Source organism: Aythya marila, assembly GCF_965140915.1.
Source record: "Aythya marila genome assembly, chromosome: 1".
NCBI lineage: Eukaryota > Metazoa > Chordata > Aves > Anseriformes > Anatidae > Aythya > Aythya marila.
This window is the reverse complement of record NC_139042.1, coordinates 150,863,235-150,885,795: the sequence shown is the minus strand read 5'-3', so window position 1 is coordinate 150,885,795 and position 22,561 is coordinate 150,863,235. Positions and strand designations below refer to the sequence as shown.

The 22,561-nt window shown below is 46.0% G+C and overlaps 1 protein-coding gene and 1 long non-coding RNA gene across 3 annotated transcripts in view; one reads left to right on the top strand and one right to left on the bottom strand.

Annotated features, from left to right (window-relative positions):
• SYN3 (synapsin III) overlaps positions 1–22,561 on the top strand; it is a gene marked incomplete at its 5' end in the record, with an annotated part of 168,887 nt that overhangs the window by 125,712 nt on the left and 20,614 nt on the right. For both annotated transcript variants that reach the window (XM_082784802.1, XM_082784801.1), the window contains one exon: positions 12,019–12,081. In XM_082784802.1, the coding sequence (XP_082640928.1) occupies positions 12,019–12,081 (63 nt within the window). The remainder of the gene's footprint in view (positions 1–12,018; positions 12,082–22,561) is intronic.
• LOC309891901 overlaps positions 1–22,561 on the bottom strand; it is a 56,784-nt gene that overhangs the window by 30,406 nt on the left and 3,817 nt on the right. The window lies entirely within an intron of this gene.

The window sequence follows — 22,561 nt, the reverse complement described above, 5'->3', positions numbered from 1 at the left end:
CTTTACGTGTGAGATGCCACGCTGCCATAGTGATGAGCTCAGGATAACGTTAGCCCCATGAAGTCAGACGGCTGGATTGATGGATGTAATCAAATTTCCTGCCCCGGTTACAGTTTTACCGTCCAAAGACTCAGTTTAATCAGCAATCTTACACAGAGTGGGATTTGTTTCAGGAGGGACCCCCTTTACCACTCCCAGTTGCTGAGAGCTGGTTAATCCTTTCATGGGGCCGGGTTCACATATCATGCCTCATAAACTCCCTCCATGAAGGTTTAGGAAGAAAGGGCAGGATTTTTTTGTAACTGCTCCGTGAGCGTGTCTTCACAGCAGGCACAGAGATACCCAACCAGGTGGCTTCACCCCATTAACTTCTCATGGGTGGAGGCCAAGGTGCAAAAATACACAAGCAGCCAGATCCACGTATGCTAACCCCTGTCTCCCTCCCTGGAAAGGTCTGGGAACAGAAACGCCCAAGCTGTCCCTGCATAAGCCATCTACATGTGTTCTTTTTGCCACGTTCATCCAAGTGTACATTTCCCAGCTCCAAACCCGTATCACGACATGCTTCATGAGCCCATCAGCCCAGAGGATCTCCATGCAGTGTCCCACTGCGTGGAGCAGACATGCCAGCTCCGGTCCCACTGAGGTTGCTGAAAAATTCAGTGCATACAAAGGGTCACAGCAGCATTCGTGCTTTTGGGAACCCCTCCCACCGAGGACTATCGCTAGCCCCGTGTGGTGCAGGATCGGTTTAAAATAACTTCGCTCAGAGCCCTCCATGGAAATCCCCTGCCAGTCACCCTCCTCACGTGCTTTTTGTTCTGAGAATCAACAGGCCTCAAAGAGCAGGCTCAGAAGAGGCCACATCTGTACAGAATTTGCTTTCATCCCCACAAGGGTTCCCAAACAATGCCAGTGCCAGCCGGAGGTTTGCTGAATGGTATGAGAACCAAAGGCTTTCTTTGCTTTCTTGTTCATCCATTAAAACCTTGTGAGTCAAAATTAAGAGGACAGGAGTGGGAGCCTTTGGAGGCTGTGGTTTCTCACAAATGCCTAAAGCTAAGTACTAATGAGAAAGTTAAAAAAAAGTCTGCAACCCATCACCACAGCAATGCCACAATTAGAGACAAATCCAGTGTGCGCTGCTTTACATTTATGATGCAGACAAACTAATTTAGCTAATTAGGGCTGTCTACTAAATGCATATGAAATAGTACCCTGTCCTGAAGGTCCAGTATCAGGGTCTTGCTACCAAAGTCCAGAAGTGTGCACACATAGCCTGGACACCTGCTTCTCTAACGGAGCTACCTCTGCATAGGAAGTTTTGAACAGTTTCCTCAGGGACCCACCTACAGCTGCTGGGTGAAAACCAATCAACCAAGAAGTCCACCAGGACAAGTGTGTACAAAACTTTCTCATTTCAGAGTTTAAGAAACAAAATCAAGAAAAAGGAAAAAGCCCTGCTGGCTTCTGCCACCTGAGACTAGGTTTTCTCTCACAGATTTTGAGTAGTCTAAAGAGTTTGAGGTACGATTTAGTTTCTTTGAGAGAGCATTTTTGTTTGTTTGGTTTGTTTTGTGTTGTTTTTTGGTGGGTGCCAAGGCTTTTTTTTCTTTCTTTCTTTCTTTCTTTAAGAGCAGCTCCCACTCCCCTGAAGTTTTACCTATACATTTCAATAGCAACTGTTTTTTCAGCAGAGTTCAGGCAACAGTGGCGTTCAGTTGCCGTATTTCTGAGGTGCTGACGCTACCTCTGTGAGAAACAAAGCAAGAACCACTGTGAAAGACTTTAGCAGGCACTTTGGGGAAATAATTTCATGATCTGATGGGAAGAAAAGGGGTAGAATCATTATAAGGAAAGAAGTACACATCTTTCCGGACTGGTCTTAGATTTTGCTCATGAATGAGCTCCAGGCTGGTGCAGCAGTGCAGTGACAGCAGTGGGGACAAGAGGTGCCACTGCTTCTCTTTCCTCTCCTGTGCCCCGTCTCCAGCCAGCGTGCCAGGCCTGAGCTCCCCTGGCTCTCCCAGCGCCCTTCTCTCAGGCACGTGCCCGTGTACCTCCATGCTGGCTTCTGCCCATATTCCGAAATCCTACCTGTATCCCGTGACAGCCTGGGAAAGAAACAAACACCTTCCTTCACTGGGCGTGGACCAGCTCACTCACATTTGCCTCATTTATCCCAGAGAAGTGGAGATATTGCCTCACAGATGAAATCAGCTCAGGTCTCCACCTCTTTTTCCAGTAAAGGGCGAACACTTTCTCTCCAGACAAAACAGGAGTGGGCTTACGGAGACCACAGCATCCTTTGGCTCTCCAGGCTTGCCCAAGCTAAAGAAGAGGGTCTATGTGTTACTGGGAATGGAATTTCTCTGCTTCCTGCTGCTCGCCTGCCGTTCCTGGCTGCTGCAGCCTGCCATACATCAATGTGTGTGCGCAGCAAGGGAAAAATGCTGCTGACCGAGGTGGTGGCTGCGAGATGAAAAAGGCTGATCCGCACAGTGGTTTCTTCTGTTTCCTCTGAGTGCAGACACTTGAGGAGCCCCTTTCTCGCTACGGCTGGGAAAGATGTCAACAGAAGCCAGTCCCAGCTGAAAATAACTCTGCCTGTGCCCTGGGTGTGGAGCCCGCTCGTCTCCTCAATCATTTTTGATTCAGATTGGCATACTAGGTTTCCTCTTAGCATCGAGGTTGCAGCCAAGGTTTACATTTATGTTAATTGCACAGGACAGCCACGGAATGCCTTTCTCCCACTTCATTTAAAGCTATAATGCCTTCAGGAAACAGCTGGAGGAGGATCATGTCTTATCTCATGGAATGAGCCACAAGAGGGAGACAAATACCCATATGGGGCCATTTTGGGTTACGCCCTAAAGCCTGGGTAGGTTTTCTCAGCTCTCCAGAGGTTTCGAGGTTTCAGATTATTTCCCTAGCCCAAAGTCAAAAAGCCTCATGAATGAAACATGCAGAAATAAAACGCATATCAAAAATGCTTCCCTTGTACGGTTTGGAAGCATTTCATTTCCCTGTTGGATTAAAAAAGTTAATTAGTGCTCATTCACAGAATCATTGAAATGTGAAACTTTCTGCTTTGAAAACACAAAATTTGCAGCTTGGAACCTTATTTTTTTCCCCAGGCAACTTTTGGGGAGATGGTGAAATAGAGCCCTTCCTACAGTTTTTGGCTCCTACCAAAAACTTATAATTTGAAAGTTCCTAAGAACCCCCAAGAGACACAGAGCTAATTCAATCACAGGATACAATGGTTGCCTTTCATGTCCTCAGTGTCTCTGACATAAGGCAAAAATTAGCCTGGATAAACATACAAGATTTTTATCTGGAGAAATAAACTTGAAACTGTGAAGCACAAGAACAAGAGTGTAGAAAGAACAAGGCTCATACTCAGCCTCCGCCCACTGTAGGTGCCTACAAAAGATGTCACAACACCTTCAGGGCTCAGAAGAGCTTCTACCAGGGTTCAGCTCCATGTGCAGCCCATGGATAAGGTGGGTCCTTGCTTTTGGAGCCTTTGGAGACCCTTACTCCACACATCTATGGCACAGAGAGCTGGAGAGACCACAAAAGGTAGGGGATGTGTGTCCCTGCCAAGCCACATTGGTGAAGGATTTGGATTCCTGCACAAGCCTAAGGGCTCAAAATGCCTAAAATGGAATCTGGTTGTAGAATATAACAAAGTGGGCCCAGAGCATAAACATTTCTCATGTGAGGTAATACTTGATTCTCTAGGTCAGTGGACTAAAGATATGTGGTGTAAATATTTGTGGCTGCAGGTGAAAAACGTGGCCATCGTGAATTCAGTATGAAACAGTGAAAATTATCACAAGGGACTGGTGTGACGTACAGCAGTTTTAAGCTATTGTGCCTGAGATAGACCTTTCTTTGTTCAACAGAAGTAAAACACTAATGTGGCAGCATACACGGATAGGGCATAACGTGAGATTAAAAACTGCTCTGCTGCTCAGCCCTGTGAGACAGACCGAGGTCGCGTTTACAGTAGCAAACCACGCAGTGCCAGGGCCATTCTCTGGCAATGCTGGTGTGGTCTGGCCACAGCCACGCTATTAAACTGTCTTGGCCTCCAAAATACCCTGTAGACCCACACTGGTTTTCATGTTGTGCTTGGGAAATGTTAGGGGATTTATTAGTAAAAGCAACTCAATGCCATTGTCCTTGCTATGGCATTAACTTACCAGAACAGATGTACCCTGAGATACTGACTACTCAAGGGACACTTCCACGTTCCTCTTTCTTTTTTATATCCAAAGCCATCTCATGCCCTGGAGGGCATGTAGTAATCAAGGTTACTTGAGAGGGATAGTAATTAAGATCACTAACTGTGCTGGTCCCTTGGACTTTTAAAAAATTACAGAAATAAAGCAGGGATTTTTCATAAAAAAAGGTCAGACTGTGACTGCCTGTTTCCCTTGTGCTGCTATTTCTATAGCTCTGAGTGCTGAAGAATGGCAAGGAGGAAGGAGGCAATGATCCATTGCCCTGCAGCTTTCAGGAGCCCAGAGGGCATTTGAAATGTTCCAGCAGACCGTGGCATCCCGTCCCATTTACCAGGCAACATCCATGCCTCATTGCTCCTCCTGCCCGCATCTGGCACGGCAATGTCAACCAAGGCTGCTCAGGGTCATTGGCACACTTACAGCGGCATGAGACCTGCGGTGAAACATCAGAGCCTCTTCTGTGTCAGGCAGGGTGTTTCGTGCCGAACGCACTAACGAGCCCAGGGCCCGCTGCTCGCTGCACGCTGCCGAAGCTGCAGCACTGCCTGGCGAGCTGCAGGTTGTGAAACCACAGCCCAGCCCTTGGAGGGGTGTGATCCTCCTGAGCATTGCCATCAGGGCATGCTTTGTGTAAGGGCTGGGAACCGCTTTTGCTTTGCCCTTTGGAGCCAGGAAAGCATCTGCAGCTCAGCACGTGGTGAGGCTGGAAGCCCACGCTAGCAGGTGAATGATCAGCTTCAGCAAGGCCTCATTATTTCTGCACTGCCTGCTCCTGAAGGTTTTTTTTTTTTTCTACCGTGAAGTTCAGGGAAGTTTCATTCTCACTTTGGAAACCCTAAGCTGCTCATTTTGGTATCAGTGAGAATTCAGTCTGTCCCGAAAAAAGGACAGCCTTCTGAGCGAAGGATGAGCTCTGTTGGCCTGTGTCTTCTAAACCTTAGGGGCTCTTGGAAAAGGGACAGCTTTGAAGATCCCAGCATAACTTCATAAAGCATTTTCTTCTCTCTGTTTCCTTACTGTATCTTCTACCACAGCTGAGGCACTAAATGTTTTCCCAAGGTAACCCCTCACAAGAAAATTCCTAGAGAGTTCCCCACCCTGCCGACAGCAGGCACTCACCTTCCCTCCCCCTGCAGTGTGTTGATATGGGGAATGGAATTTTCTAATTTGAGAAAAACATGACAAAAATACCCAAATCAGGTTTGGGGAGGCAGGAGGGAGAGAGAACTCCTGCATTTCCTCTTGATTTTCCTCTTTTCTCCTCACTCCATCCAGCAAATATATATATATATATATATATAAACATATATATATATAAACATATATATATATACAATTTTTCAACATCAGAATGTATTCCTTCCCCTAACAAGTGAGGAATATGGATGGCTTCCTTAATGAAAATGCTGAAAAAGAGTGGCTAAGCAAACCCCACACATTAAGGAATTAAACATTTCCATGTACTCCTAATGACCTTTAAAAAAACTTGCTTGCATTTTGAGAGGTGGTAATGGGAATTTATTGACCAGCACTGCTAGATGTGTGTGTGCATAGAAGCACACACACAGACACAAGCTATATTGTTGTTTCACTGAGCATTTGTTTGTCTGGACTTGTTCATATAATTCTCACACTTGAAGCTCCAAGGGAATGAGAATAATATAAAATGCTCGCACTCTTATCCTCCATGTGCTGAGGGAGACCACTGGGAACCCAAAAGGATCCTGTCTCAAGTAAAACAGAAGTCACAGTAACATTAGAGGTGGACTTAATGACAAAAAGTTCTGCTTTGTCCTTAACCCTTTCCACCCATTTCCATGTCTAACCACAGCAAGTGCTATGAGCTCTGAAACATTGGTTTGTGGTTTGTTTACTCCAGGATGTGGACAGTAAGTTGTGTTGCTGTTGGCCTTTCATTTTTTTGTGTGTGTTGTGTTTTCTAAAAGCAATGATAAGATCAAAGAATAGATCTGTACCACCCTGAAGGATCTTCTCACACTAAGGCACGGCTGACTTGACTTCGTAGCACAAATTGACTATTGCTGTATCTCCACCCAGTTACTCTTTCTATTTAAAACTGGAGGTCTCAGCTCCAGTGCTAAATGAAATGAGCAGAAGTCCATCCACTCAAAGCATCTTGAATCTAACCCTTTGCTTTGCAATCGTTCCTGGCCCTCCCATTGCTCTCGGATATCCACCCCTGTAGCAGTGAGGTCTCCTCCAAATTAGTCAATGTTTTCTCTCCTCACAACCTTGTTATCAGCAGCCTCATTCTTGACTATTCTCTGCGCCACCTCCAAAAACTTGCACTTGCTTGCTAAAATGCTGCCCTCTGGCCTCACAGTGCTGTTTTGTGTGTTAGCTTATTCCCATTTGATTTTGCAAGCATCCCTTACAATCTACCCAAACTACTGGCGTCTAAGGCATCCACCTTGCCCCACGGCACTGATTTCACCACCCCAGCTCAGTAAGGCTCTGTAAAACTTATCCCATCCTAAAATGAGGCATTGTCTCTACTTTTTTAGAAGGTGCACTACCGTACACCAGCTGCCACCCCCATCTACCAACCACCGTACTGCTCCAGGTCCTGCCTTATATGATGCTGTCCTGATACAGCTGTTACTGAACTCCTGACACAAGTATCTCAGCATTTTTCTCATGATAACTCCTATATTCTCCTTCCTCCAGAGACCTTTGAGGATACCTACTTCTCCTCAGGGTTTTCTTCAGCTGGTTGGAAGCACAGGCCCTCTTCCCCCAGCTAATGATTTTTTCTCCATTGTGCTGCAATTATAATACAGTAATGAACAGACACATGTGATTTGAAGGAATCCGTATCACGTGCCTTTAATAGAGCACAGATGTTCATGTTGGCAGCTATTATTGTTCAACATGTTCCCCTATAGTTGCTTGTTGTTTTTTTCTCACACTATTCCTGATCCGGTAAACAGCAAAGAACAACTTGTCTGTCATACATGGGTGACCACAAACCTCCACGGGGCCATAGTACTGATCCACTGAGTCAGCCATTCTGCACGGAGTTGGTGATTACATGAGGGAGCAAGTGAATAACTGGAAACAACACTTCTTCTCCTCCATATTTTACTAAACAGCCCTGAATTTTGCCACGACTGGCAAGGCCAGCATGCAATCAGTGCTGATCTTTAGCTTAGACCTTCAGTAAGATAGTTCAATAAACATAATGACATCATGTCATGACATCATTACTTTCCTCTACATTTGCATCAGCTTGCTTGCTTTTACAGGAAAACATATATATTCACTGCTCGTCCGACTTAATTGACACCAGGGAAGTGCCACACACATTACTTTCAACATTCAGCACTCAAGGGCATGAACAACATTCCCAGAACCCATTAGGTACCCACCCAGAACAGATTTTGTCATCCTACAAGTAAAGACAGCTAAATAAACAGAAAGGTCAGTTTTAGAGTGTCAAAGCTTGAAAAAAAAAATAAATAAATAAAAGATTAAAAAAGTCACAGTATTACTTCTGGGGGCAATATGAAGCAAAAGTCTTAGAGTACCTTTGCAATGGGGCTTCAGACCCAGTTGGAAACACTGGACACTATGGTAATACAGTACTGGTGCCAAGAGACTGACGTTTTAACGTCACCTTTTCCCATCTCCCCAAAACCCTCCGAATATCAACCGCGATGTCACTGCTCCCAGGGTTGTTTTAGCGTTGACTGGAAAGGCTCTGCAGAAGAAGGAGTAACCCTGGAAACCGGAAGTGCATTGTGTGAGGTGGATAATGTGAACTAATGCACAGAACTGAGCATGGCAGAAGGAAACTGAGAGAGGCATTCAGCATTGTTTATGGACTGCAGGACAGTATATAAAATCATAGACCTAAGACCAGCATCTGTTGAGGGCCTCCGTGAAGTAAAAGAGTGGAAAACATTGTATTTATGTGATAGAACAGGTTTCATCTAAGATATCTCCCTGGGGATCAATTTATATCCAGCTCTGTTCTACTGCTCCACCAGCAACAAATGCAGAAGATATCTGTATATTTACAAGAAGCCCTGAAAACTGTCGTATTTGTTGGAAAGGAGGGGGCAGAGGGTAAAGAAGAAAGTGTCATAGTTTACAGCCATGTGTTTTCAAACAGAGGCTAATGCATGCATACCGGCACTCACTTTCACACGCCAGTGCCAAAATACTGATTAACTGCAGAGTTGTCTTTGTAGTGACACTACACACGGAGCAAAGCCGGTAAAATCAGGGACTAAAATGACATACTTTGGGCCATCCATGTCCTAAATTGGAAATACTTCATGACTCTCCCCTCACCCTTACCAAAGGTGGCTTTGCTAAGTCCCTAATTTAGGATTCAGACTCCTGCTTGACTCCATACACCGAGTTCTAGGCACATCTGTAAACCTTGCCATCTCAAGGCTTTTGTGTGACAACATCTGGGAATCAGTTTACAGGATTTTAATTCAAAGGGTTGAGTTGTGCATATGAACTAGCACTCCGTGTCTGATCACTGGGTTAGCTGCAGTGCTGCAGTCCCATCCCCAAACCCGCAGACATCATCTATACAAGCCCTGTCAACAATTTATGCACATTTTAAAAGCATCAAAGTGTTTATCCCCGTTTCTCCAAGAAAAAGAGCCTTTCCTAAACATAAACAAACACATAGAGAGACACAGACATGTCTTTGCATGATTTTAGTAAAAGCATGCTTTTCTTATTAAACTCTGTTATCCTTTGATCGAAAGCATCTTCTTTCCCAGGAAATCTATGACTAAGCACATGTAAATACTCATGTTGGGGATCTGCTCTTGTGGCAGTTGTGGCCACCCCCAGAATTTCTCACTGGGTCTGTGTGTCCATTGCCCCATACTCACATGTGTAACACATTCTCCCTCCGTTCAGCTTCCCTGCCCATTCATCTGTTTGCCAAGTATGCTGGCAGACCAACTCATTAGCAACAGAAATGGGGTTGGGGTCCCAACCTGTCTATGGTAGAAGCTCACAATATCTCCGTTGACTGGGTTGGAGTCCACCCCACTTCCACCACTTCAGCAGAAGCATCCTAACTCAGATGGTTGTGGACTCTGCTTTAATCCTGTGGATTATTGACAGCTTTCATTCCCACTTAACTTCAGCACAGACTAACGGTACTCCATCATCACTAGACACACCCATTATAAATTGCAGTGAGTGCGTGTGCTGCTCTCTCTTTGCTTCCTCCATAAGGCAGGTTCATATACATACAAATTATTTCAGTGTGGGCTTTCAGTGGAAGAAACATATTGCTGGCAAGCCATGTGCCAGCATTTCCCCAGGGCTACAGCTTCCCCAGTGAGGCTGCCTGCTGCACATTCAGAGCCTGGCTCCGTGTTTCACCCCCAGCCCCTGGCACCGCGGCCAGCCCAAGCAGCTCATGGCTCCAGCCTGCTCTGGCATCGGCCAGTCACCACTTGGGATGAGGCAAAGCCTTACCAAGAAAGCTGAGCTCATGTTTCCAAGAAGCAAAGAGAAAGGGAGATGTTTGAGCGGAGCTTTGCCACTGCCTGTGGTTTCTCCCAGGCTAGCAGTAAACTTGGGTTGTTTATCGGATCCCAAACTTTCTTCGCATGTACACAGGAAAACAGATGCTTCCCACTCCCGGGCCCCGTGCTCGAGCCAGGCTCCCTCAGAAAAAACCCGCAGGTAGGGTACACAGCCGGGATAGCAGAGACACTGCTTCCTGCCTCTGGCCACTCTGAGCCTGCGATACCGCATTATCTATCCCGTGCATTTCTTTGCCCCCTTGCCAGGGGCTCGCAGCTTGTGGCTTGCTTTTCCTGTGCGGTGGGAACAGCCACCGCCTGCGCTCCCAAACAGGGAGCAGAGGCCAGGCCTTGCAAGCGCTTTGGCTCAAACAATGTGCATGGGGCACGGATGACAAAGCTGGGAAGCAAGCCAGGTCTCCCTGAGCCTGAGCAGGTGGGTGCCCTGACTGCTGGGTTACCTTTCATCTCCCAGCATTAAAGGCCTGGCACGGTCCATCCGCAGTCCTATCTTCAGTAAGCCTCAGGTGCAGCCCTCCATTTGATTCTGTTATGCCAGCAGCAAATTAAGTTTCAGACTCTTACAATGAATTAGAGAGGTGAAGGGGAAATGGAGCACTAACTCATGTGCCTGGACATATGCTTATCTTAACTGTGAGGCTCCAGGAAGGCCACCTATCGTGGTCTCTCACTTCTTCCTCTGGCACAGGGCTGCCGGTCACTGCTGTGCCAGAGCTGTGATATATTGACTCTGAGGGTGCCCTTCCGTGGAGGGTCCTTCAGCTTTCTGCCTGAAGAAAATCCCCACAAGTGACACAGGTTTCTTGAGTACATGATACACTCACTGTTTCCCCCTCTTGTGCCATTTCTTTACATAAGCAGATGAACAGCAAAACATTAGTGTTCATTACTAATTTATTTATAGCGGGCTGCTACAGATGGAGACGGCAGCACCATTCTATCTTTAGGGCGTAGCGCCTGCCTGTCCATACAGACAATTGGTAATTAGCACAAGAACAATTTGTTTATGTATTCTCAAACTTAAATAAATAGGAGAGCCATTTATCTGTCAAAATTCAAGTCCCTTCCATTGCTGGATTTCCAGGTTAACTGCTTAATGAGCAGAGCTCAGTGCTTCAGGCATGTAGGTAGAGACAAAAGTATCTTATAAAACACTTTCCATCAAAGCAAATGAGGTATGCAATAAAAACAATGGGTTATGTACTGTAGGGATAGCATTGAGATCACTAGGATCAGGAGCACGGGACAAGATGAAGCTCATGGTGATGTCAAGCCAAGGCATAGAAATGGACCAAACAGGATGTAGGGAGGGCGTGGTGTGAATATCCAGACAGACCTGGTCGCTGTCCTGCCATGTCCACTTCCTAGCAGCCTGTGCAACCCACTCTCAGCTGATCTCTACAAGTGAATCCTTGCTTGAGAGTGAAACTGAGGAGCAGAAGGGAGAGGGGATACTAGCAGCTTTCCAAATAAAATCCTACATGTGCACTCAGATGTACTTGCATGCTCAGATGGCAGAACCCTGCCCAATGTAAACATCACATGAGCCAACGGAGAAGACATGACATAATTTTTTCTATTTTTATTGCTGATCCCAACCCTTCTTTGTTCTCTTTTATTCCCTACACCCACCCCTGAAATTAGAGGAGAAAGGGCGCTTTATGAATAGATGGACTTTGTGAGTTGTACCCAAGAGTTGGCTGTTCCCCCTCGCCTTCCCCCACCACTGCTGATGGGAGGGGAATGGGAGCTGCCGAGGGACAGCTCACACTCATGCTAAAGGCCAAAGCAGTTGGCGTGGAAAAAGAAACAACCCTCATCTTTCTTAGAACTCAAATGTTTTCAGCATCTGAATGTGTTCACGTATTCAGGCTTGCAGGTGCAGCTTTTTTGCATGCATATGAGTCTATGCACATCCACACACGTACAGTGTGTGTGTGGGGGAAATAAAATAAAAATAAAAGGAGGGTTTAGAAGTTACTGCTATTAGGCAGCAAAAGTGGGTCAGATCTGAGGAATTCTGCCTGGCCTCTATTTCCGACCATACGGGTCCCAATGAAGAGCTACTAGCTAATTGTCCTGACACCTGGACAGTCTTCATCGGACCTGTTTATCTTCCCATTGGCATGGGCATGAAAGCTACTAAATGAAAGTAAACTATTTCAGATACAATGGCTGGAAATGAATACTAATGAGGAGTTCCTTCTTCTGTCTTTCAGGTCACAACTCCGAATTTCCCGGTAGTGGTCAAGCTGGGACATGCTCACGCTGGAATGGGGAAGGTAAGTAAAAGGAAAAATACATACGCTTCAGGAAAGAGTATGCTATGTGGCACAACATCCCTGCGATCGTACCCTGTGTGTGGCCGGATGGTGAAGGGCTTAGACGTGCCCCCGGCCTATCTGGGTCGCTCTGGATGCTGCTGGGGGAGAAGGGGCCTGCTGCTGCCGCCCTGCACTTGGAGCCGGGCAGCCATGTTGGCTTGCAGGCTACCGGGTTGCAGGAGGGGGGTCGTGAAGAGTGGGGGGAAAGCTGGCTGGGCTGAAGTCATTAGGCTCGTCTTTTATACATTTTCTTCTCTCCCGAAAGTGGTGATGTTGTTTATTCAAGCACCTGCAATGCACAGCTACACCCCACAGTTATCACAATGAGGCACGGCAGCACTGGTCCTTCTGTGCGCATGATGATGAACTTATTCAACAAAGTGGGAGCCCTTCAGTTATTTTTTTTTTCCTCCTTGCTAGGAAGAACAAGACTTTACAAAGCAGAGTGGCTGGTCGCCTGCCAAGGAATCCTGAAAAACAGTTCGCTCCCCAGAAGGACCTGTTTGTTTTTCCCAGGCTCGCTGGGATCTTTATTCCCCCAGCGAATTACCAGCCCCTGTTTCTGGGGGTGTCTGGGCTCCCTTTTCAGTGAGGCTTCGCCAGCACGTCCCTGCTGTGCTTTTGCCTCCTTTCCTTGCATATACCTCTTTAAAAAACACCCTCTATCTGTCTAAAACGTGATTTGTTCAAAATTAGGGAATTCTGGTGTATCATCTCTGAATCCAAATGGGTGGTATTTGAACTTTGTGACTGACACTCCTCTCACAGCACTTTCCTAGAGCAGACCAGACTTCTGCCTGCCTCACACTCTCTTTGCCTGAAAATTATACATAGGTACAACTGACCTAAAGCTGGGTACAGCTTGTTTGCTTGCGCTACATAAACAGAAATTCTTTCTGGCTTCCTGGATTGCACACAGGAGCTCTCATGATCATTCTTGCTTTGGTTGCAATGCTCCCCTGTCTAGATGGTAGCTGCCGGAGAGGAAGTGGGCTCACATCCCTGGGCAAAGTGGTGGAGGTGGCTTACAGAATTAAAGCACATGCATTTAAACAAGCAGGAAAAGTTTGCTAAAATATTGGTGTTCCGTATACTGAACACACGGGGGGGTCATTGAATGAGACTACATGCAGACCATGTAGAGCTGCTTTCAGGGCAAGCTGTTGAACATGTCCCCAAGAAGGACTTCATTAGCAAAATCCAAACAGGACAAACCAGGAGGAAGAGGCTTCTCCCTGATGAAGGGTTTCAAGTTCCCTGAGGCCTCAGTGGGTATCTTAGTCCTACTGCAATCCTGGACCTCTCTGACTACTCTGCAGTTTCATCTGTAATGTAGGGAGAGCTTCATGTGTCTCTCTTGTGCAACAAGGATGCTTGGGTGGCTACAGAAATGAGGGAAGAATAGAATCAAAGGAAAGTGCCCCAGCCTAAACAGCGTTTCCAGACAAAACTGTCCCCAGAATATTTAATTGGTGTCTTCTGCACAAGACAGCAGATCTTCTTCCACCTCTCACTTTCTCTCCCATTTTATTCTCTAATGACACTGATTTTTGCTGTCACAAGTTACAGGGAAAGGGGGTTTCTATTGTGCACAATTCAGTGCACAATTGTATGCAATGGTACAAGGGGGTTACGCAGGAAGTCATTCCAGATGCAGATAGGCTGACAGCCAGGGTCCTAGAAGAAAGAACTGGTCTGAGGCCAAGTTTACTTTAGTCATTATGAAATTAGGGACTACTAGGAAAGTCTAAATGTGGATTTGGGCACAGAGTTTCAACACGGCTCTGTTCAGTAAATGGGGAAGGTAAAGGAAGGAAGGGCTGTTGACCTTACAGTTTAGGTTTGGGTTCTTCAGTTTAGGTTTCTTCCTGTCACTATCAGCCTGATGGAAAGTTGAGGCTCATTAAAGTAGTCTTCTTGAAGTCCCGCTTCATTTCATTGCATTGAGGAAAAAAAAAATAAAGAGAGAGAAGAGAGGAGGTGAAAATAAAGAACAAGTTGGTTGGTATAAAAAGCAAGTAACAGGAAATTGTTTTATTTTTAAGACAGTAGAGTTCAAGATCAAGTGGGGCTGATGGAAAGAAACCACAGAAAATGACAGGAGAAATACAGATAAGCAGAACTATGGGTTTTCTAGAAAAACAACACTTTTACATTAAAAAAAAAAAAAAAAGGAGGGGGGAAGAAAGAAAGAAAAAGAAAGAAAGAAAGAAAGAAAGAAAGAAAGAAAGAAAGAAAGAAAGAAAGAAAGAAAGAAAGAAAGAAAGAAAGAAAGAAAGAAAGAAGGAAGGAAGGAAGGAAGGAAGGAAGGAAGGAAGGAAGGAAGGAAGGAAGGAAGGAAGGAAGGAAGGAAGGAAGAGAAAGAAAGAGAGCAAGAAAGCAAGAGAGCAAGAAAGAGAGCAAGCAAGAGAGAAAGAAAGAAAGAAAGAAAGAAAGAAAGAAAGAAAGAAAGAAAGAAAGAAAGAAAGAAAGAAAGAAAGAAAGAAAGAAAGAAAGAAAGAAAGGAAGGAAGGAAGAAAATAGAATTATCAAATGTCCTTTTAAGAAACCCAGAAGAGGAACATTTCCAGGAGACATTATGGTGGTTTTAACCATTACAACATAAAAGCAATAATCAGTGACAATAAGGAGATTACAGAGAGGCAAAGGATTTCTTTGCATTGGTCTTCAGAAGTAGAGATGACAAGAAAATAGCAGGTCTTTAGTTCTAAATATACATAATAAGAAAAGAGAGAGGTTTGCTTTCGGTTTGGATGAGTGTTAAAAAGTAAGCATTAATAGAGCACCTACATCAGGTCATGTTTTGTATAGAAGCAGTGACTGAAGAAACAAAAGATAAAATAACCAGCCTATTAGCCAAAGTACACATGTGAGTATTAAAAATAGTACTTACTGCAGCAAATGATGCCAAGATAGAGAGCCATGTACCGGTACCTGTAATGGGTGCTTCAAAGGATTCAGATTACAATCTCATTACCAGGAGAAATTGTCAAAGAAGTACTTACATTTTTCTTTTTATTAACGATAAAATCACATGTAATGGGAGGCACCAAGACTTAGAAGAATGAGCAAAGACTGGAAGTCCAGACACTGTTATTCTTTATTTGTACTGAGGTAGTGGCCAGAAGCCAAACTCTGGACAAAGAAAAGGCATCTTCCCCAGCAAGCTCCACCATTGACCTGCAGGCAGATTTGTGTCATTTCACAGTTCTTCATCTTCTCTGTATTATGGACCAGAGTGCTATAATGATTACTGGTAATTCATGTTCATAAGGCTCTTGGCACTCTCAGAAGTGCTGAGTGTTTATTATTTTGTAATAATGGCTAGAAAGAGCATAATTAAAATATTCAGACTATCATTTTCACATATCCTTTGTTTTCACAACATTTTCACTAAATTCGCTCACCACGTTTTTTAATGAAAGAGTTGAACAGAGAATCCTCAAACCTAAAATAAAAAATAACTGCATTAGGACTTGTAAGAAAGAGGCTCTGTTGATTGTCTTTAGCTTGGAAGTGGACCAGTCAAGGTCAGAACCAAGAAGGGTGGCAGCGTACCAGTAGTGACAGAAAAGCTCTTGCCATGCGATGCATGTGTGTAAGGTGCAGGTTGGAGATGAATAAAACGACAATAAAAGGCATCTTTTGAACTTTCTGTTGAGAAATCCAGAAACAGTAGCTGTGTTGTTTGACCTCAGTGCTGGGGAAACTCATGGAACAGATTATCTTGAGTGTCATCACGCGCCACTTACAAGGCAAGTAGGTGATCAGGCCCAGTCAGCATGGGTTTATGAAAGGCAGGTCCTGCTTGATGAACCTGATCTCCTTCTATGACAAAGTGACGCACTTGGTGGATGAGGGAAAGGCTGTGGATGTGGTCTACCTTGACTCCAGCAAGGCTTTTGACACCGTTTCCCACAGCATTCTCCTCAAGAAACTGGCTGCTCATGGCTTGGACTGACGCACGCTTCGTTGGGTTAGAAACTGGCTGGATAGCCGGGCCCAAAGAGTCGTGGTGAATGGAGTCAAATCCAGTTGGAGGCTGGTCACTAGTGGCGTTCCCCAGGGCTCAGTACTGGGGCCAGTTCTCTTTAATATCTTTACTGATGATCTGGATGAGGGCATTGAGTGCACCCTCAGTAAGTTCGCAGATGACACCAAGCTAGGGGCGTGTGTCGATCTGCTTGAGGGTAGGAAGGCTCTGCAGGAGGATCTGGATAGGCTGCAGCGATGGGCTGAGGCCAACTGCATGAAGCTTAACAAGGCCAAGTGCTGGGTCCTGCACCTGGGGCGCAATAACCCCAAGCAGAGCTACAGGCTGGGAGATGAGTGGTTGGAGAGCTGCCAGGCAGAGAAGGACCTGGGAGTGATGGTGGATAGTCGGCTGAATATGAGCCAGCAGTGTGCTCAGGTGGCCAAGAAGGCCAACAGCATCCTGGCTTGCGTAAGAAACAGTGTGACCAGCAGGGCTAGGGAAGTGATTGTCCCCCTGTACTCGGCTCTGGTGAGGCCACACCTCAAGTACTGTGTTCAGTTTTGGGCCCCTTGCTACAAGAAGGACATCGAGGTGCTCGAGAGAGTCCAAAGAAGGGCGACAAAGCTGGTGAATAAGTCCTACGAGGAGCAGCTGAGGAAGCTGGGCTTGTTCAGCCTGGAGAAAAGGAGGCTCAGGGGCGACCTTATCGCTCTCTATAAGTACATTAAAGGACGTTGTAGAGAGGTGGGGGTTGGTCTATTCTCCTAGTGACAGGACGAGGGGGAACGGGCTAAACTTGCACCAGGGGTGTTTTCGGTTGGATATTAGGAAGAACTTTTTTACTGAGAGGGTTGTGAGGCATTGGAATGGGCTGCCCAGGATAGTGGTGGAGTCACCATCCCTGGAGGTCTTTAAAAGACGTTTAGATGTTGAACTTAGCGATATGGGTTAGTTGAGGACTTGTTAGTGTTAGGTCAGAGGCTGGACTCGATGATCTTGAGGTCTCTTCCAACCTAGACAACTCTGAGATTCTGTGATTCTGTGTGACTTGAACAGAGACACCAGGAATAGCCTTCACCAGGAGAGACTAAGGGGCCCCAGACAATCTACTCATCTAAAATCAGGACATATGCCCCTCAGCCCCTCCCATGACCCTTATTACCCCCTGCCAAATTTTGAAGTCACCCCATAGCTCATTGGCACTGGAGGACATAACAAGTGCTCTGTGCTGCTAGTCCAATACCCGATCGATACAGATGCAATATCAGAAATATTACTTAGACAATATTTTACAATGGAGTCAGCAGAGAAAGACCCTTTTATTTTCAATGAAAATCACAGAAGGACACTGAGAGGAGAGGTCCTTCCTCACAAAGCACTGAACTGTTGTTCATGCAGCAATTCACAAGAGGTTAAGACATTTTTAAGCATTGTACAGTTTGAGCCTATTTACCCCAGATGTGGTTGGGGGGTCTTTGTTGAACAGGGTGAGCGCTACAGTGAGAAAGGAATAACACTTCTTCCTGACTCCAGAGCTCATAATGCCAGAGCCCATTGCAAGAAATAAAGCTCTTAGTGTGTTAATATCTGACATTTGTGCGCTAACATGACCCTTAAGTGCCCTAGGAACAGAGCCCAGCACTGCAAATTCACTCAAAGAGTCTCTTCACCTCTTCCTGATCAGATCATGAGAAAGAAACAACTGCCAGATCTGCAAAGAGAGGAAAAACTGTTTCTATGCATGTGGCTATATATATATTTATATAAATTTAATAAATAGATATATGTTTTTTGCTACTCTTGCTTTATTTTTAGACCTCTCTAATTAGGCCAATTTAAGAGTCACCTCCTCTCCATGCCTGCCCCACAATTATGAAAACACCTCCCCAGTACAAATCCTGGCTCAGACGAATTTATTACATTGTAGAAGAAAAACTTGTTGTTCATAATAATGTGGTCAGAGTTATTTTCTCTTTTACTGGATGGGAAAGACTTTTTTTTTTTTTTTTCTGGTATAAACATAGCACAAACTGAACAGAGCCACTATGTAAAGTAAAAATACCACAAGCTTTTTATCAGGAAGGACAGTTCATCACCTTGTCTCTCTCTCTGAGACTTGAAATAGAATGTTCTAAAAGTAAGAGCTTTGAAAACCCAGTGCACTGAAGAGGAAAGGAAGAGGAAAGGGTTGCCTTGGCTTGTCAAGAAACAAATATTTTCATTTGCAGAGGACAAATAATGACTTGACATGTAACTTTCAGAACAGAGCAGCCCAATCACTGCATTCCCACTGACCCATCTTGAAAATAGCAAGAGCATCCTCATTTCTTGCGCAGCAGCCTTGAACCTTTTGCTGGACACAGAAAATGGTGACTGACCCAGGGTACTGGGGACCAAAGCTGCCAAGACCCATGGCTGATAGTTGTTCATTGGGAAGTTAATAGGGATTTTAAAGCTGAATGCATTAAAGATAGCATAACATTTGGAGAGCTTCAGTCTGAAAATAATCAGGAAGCGCGGATGCTGTTGTATATTTATTATTTTGAGGTGGGTCAAAGGATTAAACACATTCAGTTAGGCCTAAACCACATGTGTGTCAATTGGATCAGGTATCTTCTGAGAAGGAGAGTTTAACTCGGGGTGGAGGGAAGGAGAGGCTGAGGAAGCCCTCTGTGCAGAGCTGTTCCTCAAGACCCAGTGTCCCCAAATAGCAAAGTCACTTCAGAAAAGCCAAGCGCAGTTTGAGATGGATGAAAAATCCCAAGCTCTGTGTGGCCAAGCCAGCTCCTCTAGAGGAAAGCACTCAATGTGTATTTTCACAAGCCTACCGAGACTCAGTTAAACACCACAGAGCCAAGCCCAGCCCTGGCTCAGCCTTGGACATTTACTTTGCAGCTGAACCTGTCTCTAAACCCAGTTTGGACAGAGAAACTGCTTCTGCAAGCCATCTCCCGGGTGGTGTGGGATTAACCTGTGAGGCTGAGTTAACTCTGGATGACACTCAGAGAGGGCAACACGAGGGCAGTCCTAGCAAACTACTGTAATTATGCCACTTTGGCTGACTTTTTATTATTATTATTGTGGCTACAAAACTAATGAAAGCAAAAGGGCACAGCAAGGCAATACCTGCACTGCTTAGGTTGGAGATGAGTGAGGAGGACCCAGCCTTGGGATCCTGGTGTGCAGGAAGATGTGGCGTGTATATGAGGCAGTGGATTTGGGGAATACGAGACAGAGGAAACAGAAGTTTTTGCCCAAGTCTGCTCAAGGGGCAGTAAGATCAATGCCTCTTGGGAAAGCTGAGGGTGGAAGTTGTCGCAGTATCATCTTCTGAGGTGCCACCAGCAAAGGGTTGGTCACCTCTGTGTGAGCGTGTCCCCAAGGATCCAGGTCCCTCTCCTGCAGCCACAGGGAGCATGCTGGGCACTGCCGGCACCTGGGTGAGAGAAGAGAGCCAGAAGGGAAGCAGCGACTCTCCCGAGGAGCTTTCTTGCTCAGAAAAGGCATTTGTCAACACGCTGGCCCAAGCTCTTCACAACAGGTCACTAAAACTCTATAGCAAACAGCAGCTGATGGCCCCAGAATGAGCCTATTGCTGCTCAAACAGCCAGCACAGCTAAGCAAACAGCCCGGCGGGGCAAGGGCTCTATTTGCCCTCGCTGTTTGCACTCCTCTATGCAGCTAATGGGATACTGCATTTATCCTAAGAAGGATGCAAAAAAAAAGAGAGACAAAATAGCTTCCTATTGATTCCTTTCCAACTTCTTTCTTTTCTCACTTCCATGTTTTTTGACCAACCTGCCATTTTAGAAGGCAGATTTATCCCTTATTGGGTAAATTGGTAACTGTTTGCTCTGTAATGATTTTTAACAGTCCTGTCTTAAATAATGCCCTCTGGTGTCATGCCACATACACCCTGCCTTTGGTTCTCTTTTTTTTCTCTCCTGTTAGGAGAATGGAGATTTTATTGACATGTAAAATGGTTACAAGGCAGGAGGAAATGAATTATAAAAAAATGTAAAAGTAGAAAGCTAATAAAATGGTGGACTTGATAGATAAGACAGGAAAATAAATCTAATTTGACTGTAACTGGAGTGCTTCCTGTTTATGAAGTAATAACCGTATCCTGGACTAAGCCAGCATTAACCCAGGACACAGTTGTTATTTTGTCAAATTTGGCTGGCTCTCACAATTAACAAGAGGCAGCTCAGATTTCAGCTTTGGTGTGGTGATTATTTTGATGCCTGGTGGGAAATAGGGCCTTGGCCTCCCAGAAGGGGACCTGGCGAGGTGCTTTCTCTAAGAAGTCCACGGGAAGGGCTGTGGCAAGGGCTGGGGAAGACAGCGAAGCTGTTTGCAGAGGATGGCACAGCGATGTAGCACCGGGGAAGTCAGCTGCTGTGTCCTTCATTTCTTACATTGCGTCCTACTTACCCAACCAAAAATCCTCCGGCCCATGGGAGAACACGTGTTTCATGTCCCTGCAGGGAGAGAGGAGGAAGGAAAGCACCCTTCCTTCCTACAGCATGCCACTTCTTTGAGGAAAAAACCCATTTACGAGAAGAGCATCCAAGTCCCTTCTAGCAGTATGATCTAACTCCGGTCTGCGAGGGGAAGCGGCATCCCTTCCTCTGCCCCCAGACTGACGCTCTCGGGCTGGGGACAAAAATGCCTTGGCCGAGGCCCGGAGACATCTGTTGCACAAGCGCAGCAGCACTTTGTTTCAGATCCCACAGAGGTCCTGGTTCCAAGTAGGTCATTACGTAATGGCTTTTGTCTTTCCCCATCGCCAGCAGGGTCTGGGAGCCTGTGTCGTAACGCCCTGCAGTCCCTCCTGCCATCATCTCCGCAGGGTGGGACGCTCCGGCTTGGTGTCACCCAGCAGTACCAGTGCTGCTCTTATCTCTGCAGCAAAAACACCCCATACCCGTCCACCCTGCACTGCTCCCCCCAGGATTTTGTGAGCCGTGCCCAGGTTTGGAGCTCCCCCGGCATGGGGTGCTCCCCGTAAGGCACAGAGGGCAACGGCCCAGCTAGAAGCAAGGCTGCTCTCCTGCATGATGTAGAGAGGTTCCCTTTACATTTCCCCTTTGGCTATTTTAGTTCTTTTTATTTTTTCCCCACCCACACACATGCCTGGAGTCCCCCTCTGCTCCTTTTCTCTGATGGCCCTGAATAGTAAGAGCCCAACCCTCACCGCAGCCACAGGGAGGAGCATGAGGGGCATTCCGCATTCAGCAAGGGAAGAAGCAGAGACCAGACATTTTTCTTTTTACTCAGGCATCTAGAGATGGTTATAGGTCAAAATAGCTGCATTTTTCACCTTTCCCACAACCTGTGCAGTTCTCAAGAGCTTCTCTGCACCAGGCTGTGGCTGAGTCCTTGGCTTCTGCTGTGGCTGAAGCTCACACAAAGGCATCTGAAAAGCAAAACAGGTTAGCAGCAAACCTGCCCTCTGTTCCCTAGTGAAGATGGCTCCTGCCCTCTCATGGCTGCAGGCAGATATGTAAAACCACGTGTTTGTTCTTCGCAGAGAAACACCAAATGCCACTGCATGCAGTTTCCTTCAGCCGGCTCCGCGCAGTCTGGCATCTCCCTCCTTCAGCACACACACACCGACACAACCACGGAGCTCCTCTGGGGCAGAGCCCTTCTGGCTGCTACAGGCGAGCAGACAAAGCGGGGCTGCCATCCCCGGCTGTGATCTCGAGATGTTACCTTTTTTTTTTTTTTTTTTTTTTTTTTTTTGGATAAGGTTCAAAGCATTTCTCATAAATGAACCCAAATCTGTGAAAAGCGAGCTTCTCAGAAAGTTCTCCAGTTCGTAGGTTATCGCCCTCATCTCCAAGTGTGACTCAAGCCCAACACCCAACCAGCTGTCCCACGCACGCACCATGGCATCCTGCTCACACCGATCCCCCCAAAATCCTGGGCTCCCCCAGAGACAGCCTCTTCCTTCAGAGCTTGCTTCCCACCAGGAGACCTGCACTTCTCCTCAAGGACAATCTGGATGGGGGCAATGTGAAATGCCAGGGAACGGAAGCCTAGAAGTGGCAGGCAACCAGCTCGCTTGTTGATTTCCCGGCCACCCAAAATGCTCTGTTTTCATCCGTCCCGACATGGGAAATAGCAGTTTCAAAATTTGAATGAAGTAATGCCCCTTAAGAGATGAAATATTTTTTTGAAGTATCATAAAAGCAATGAGCGTTAGCAAGAGCCATCTGGTCCAAGTTCTAGCTGCCTGCTTGGTGCCAGGTTTGCCAGGGCTCGTGCATGAGGAAGGAGAAAGGGGTTCATTTGCTCTGGGCTAGGTTCGTTGGGGAATTTCTCTCTCATGCAATCTCTGCTCTGTTCTCAGCTCTGTGTTTTTTTACAGACATTGTGTGACACAGTCACGGAAATGACTTCCACTCACAAAGTATTCCTGTTCTTTTTGCACTTGTCTTGTTTTTGCTGTATTTT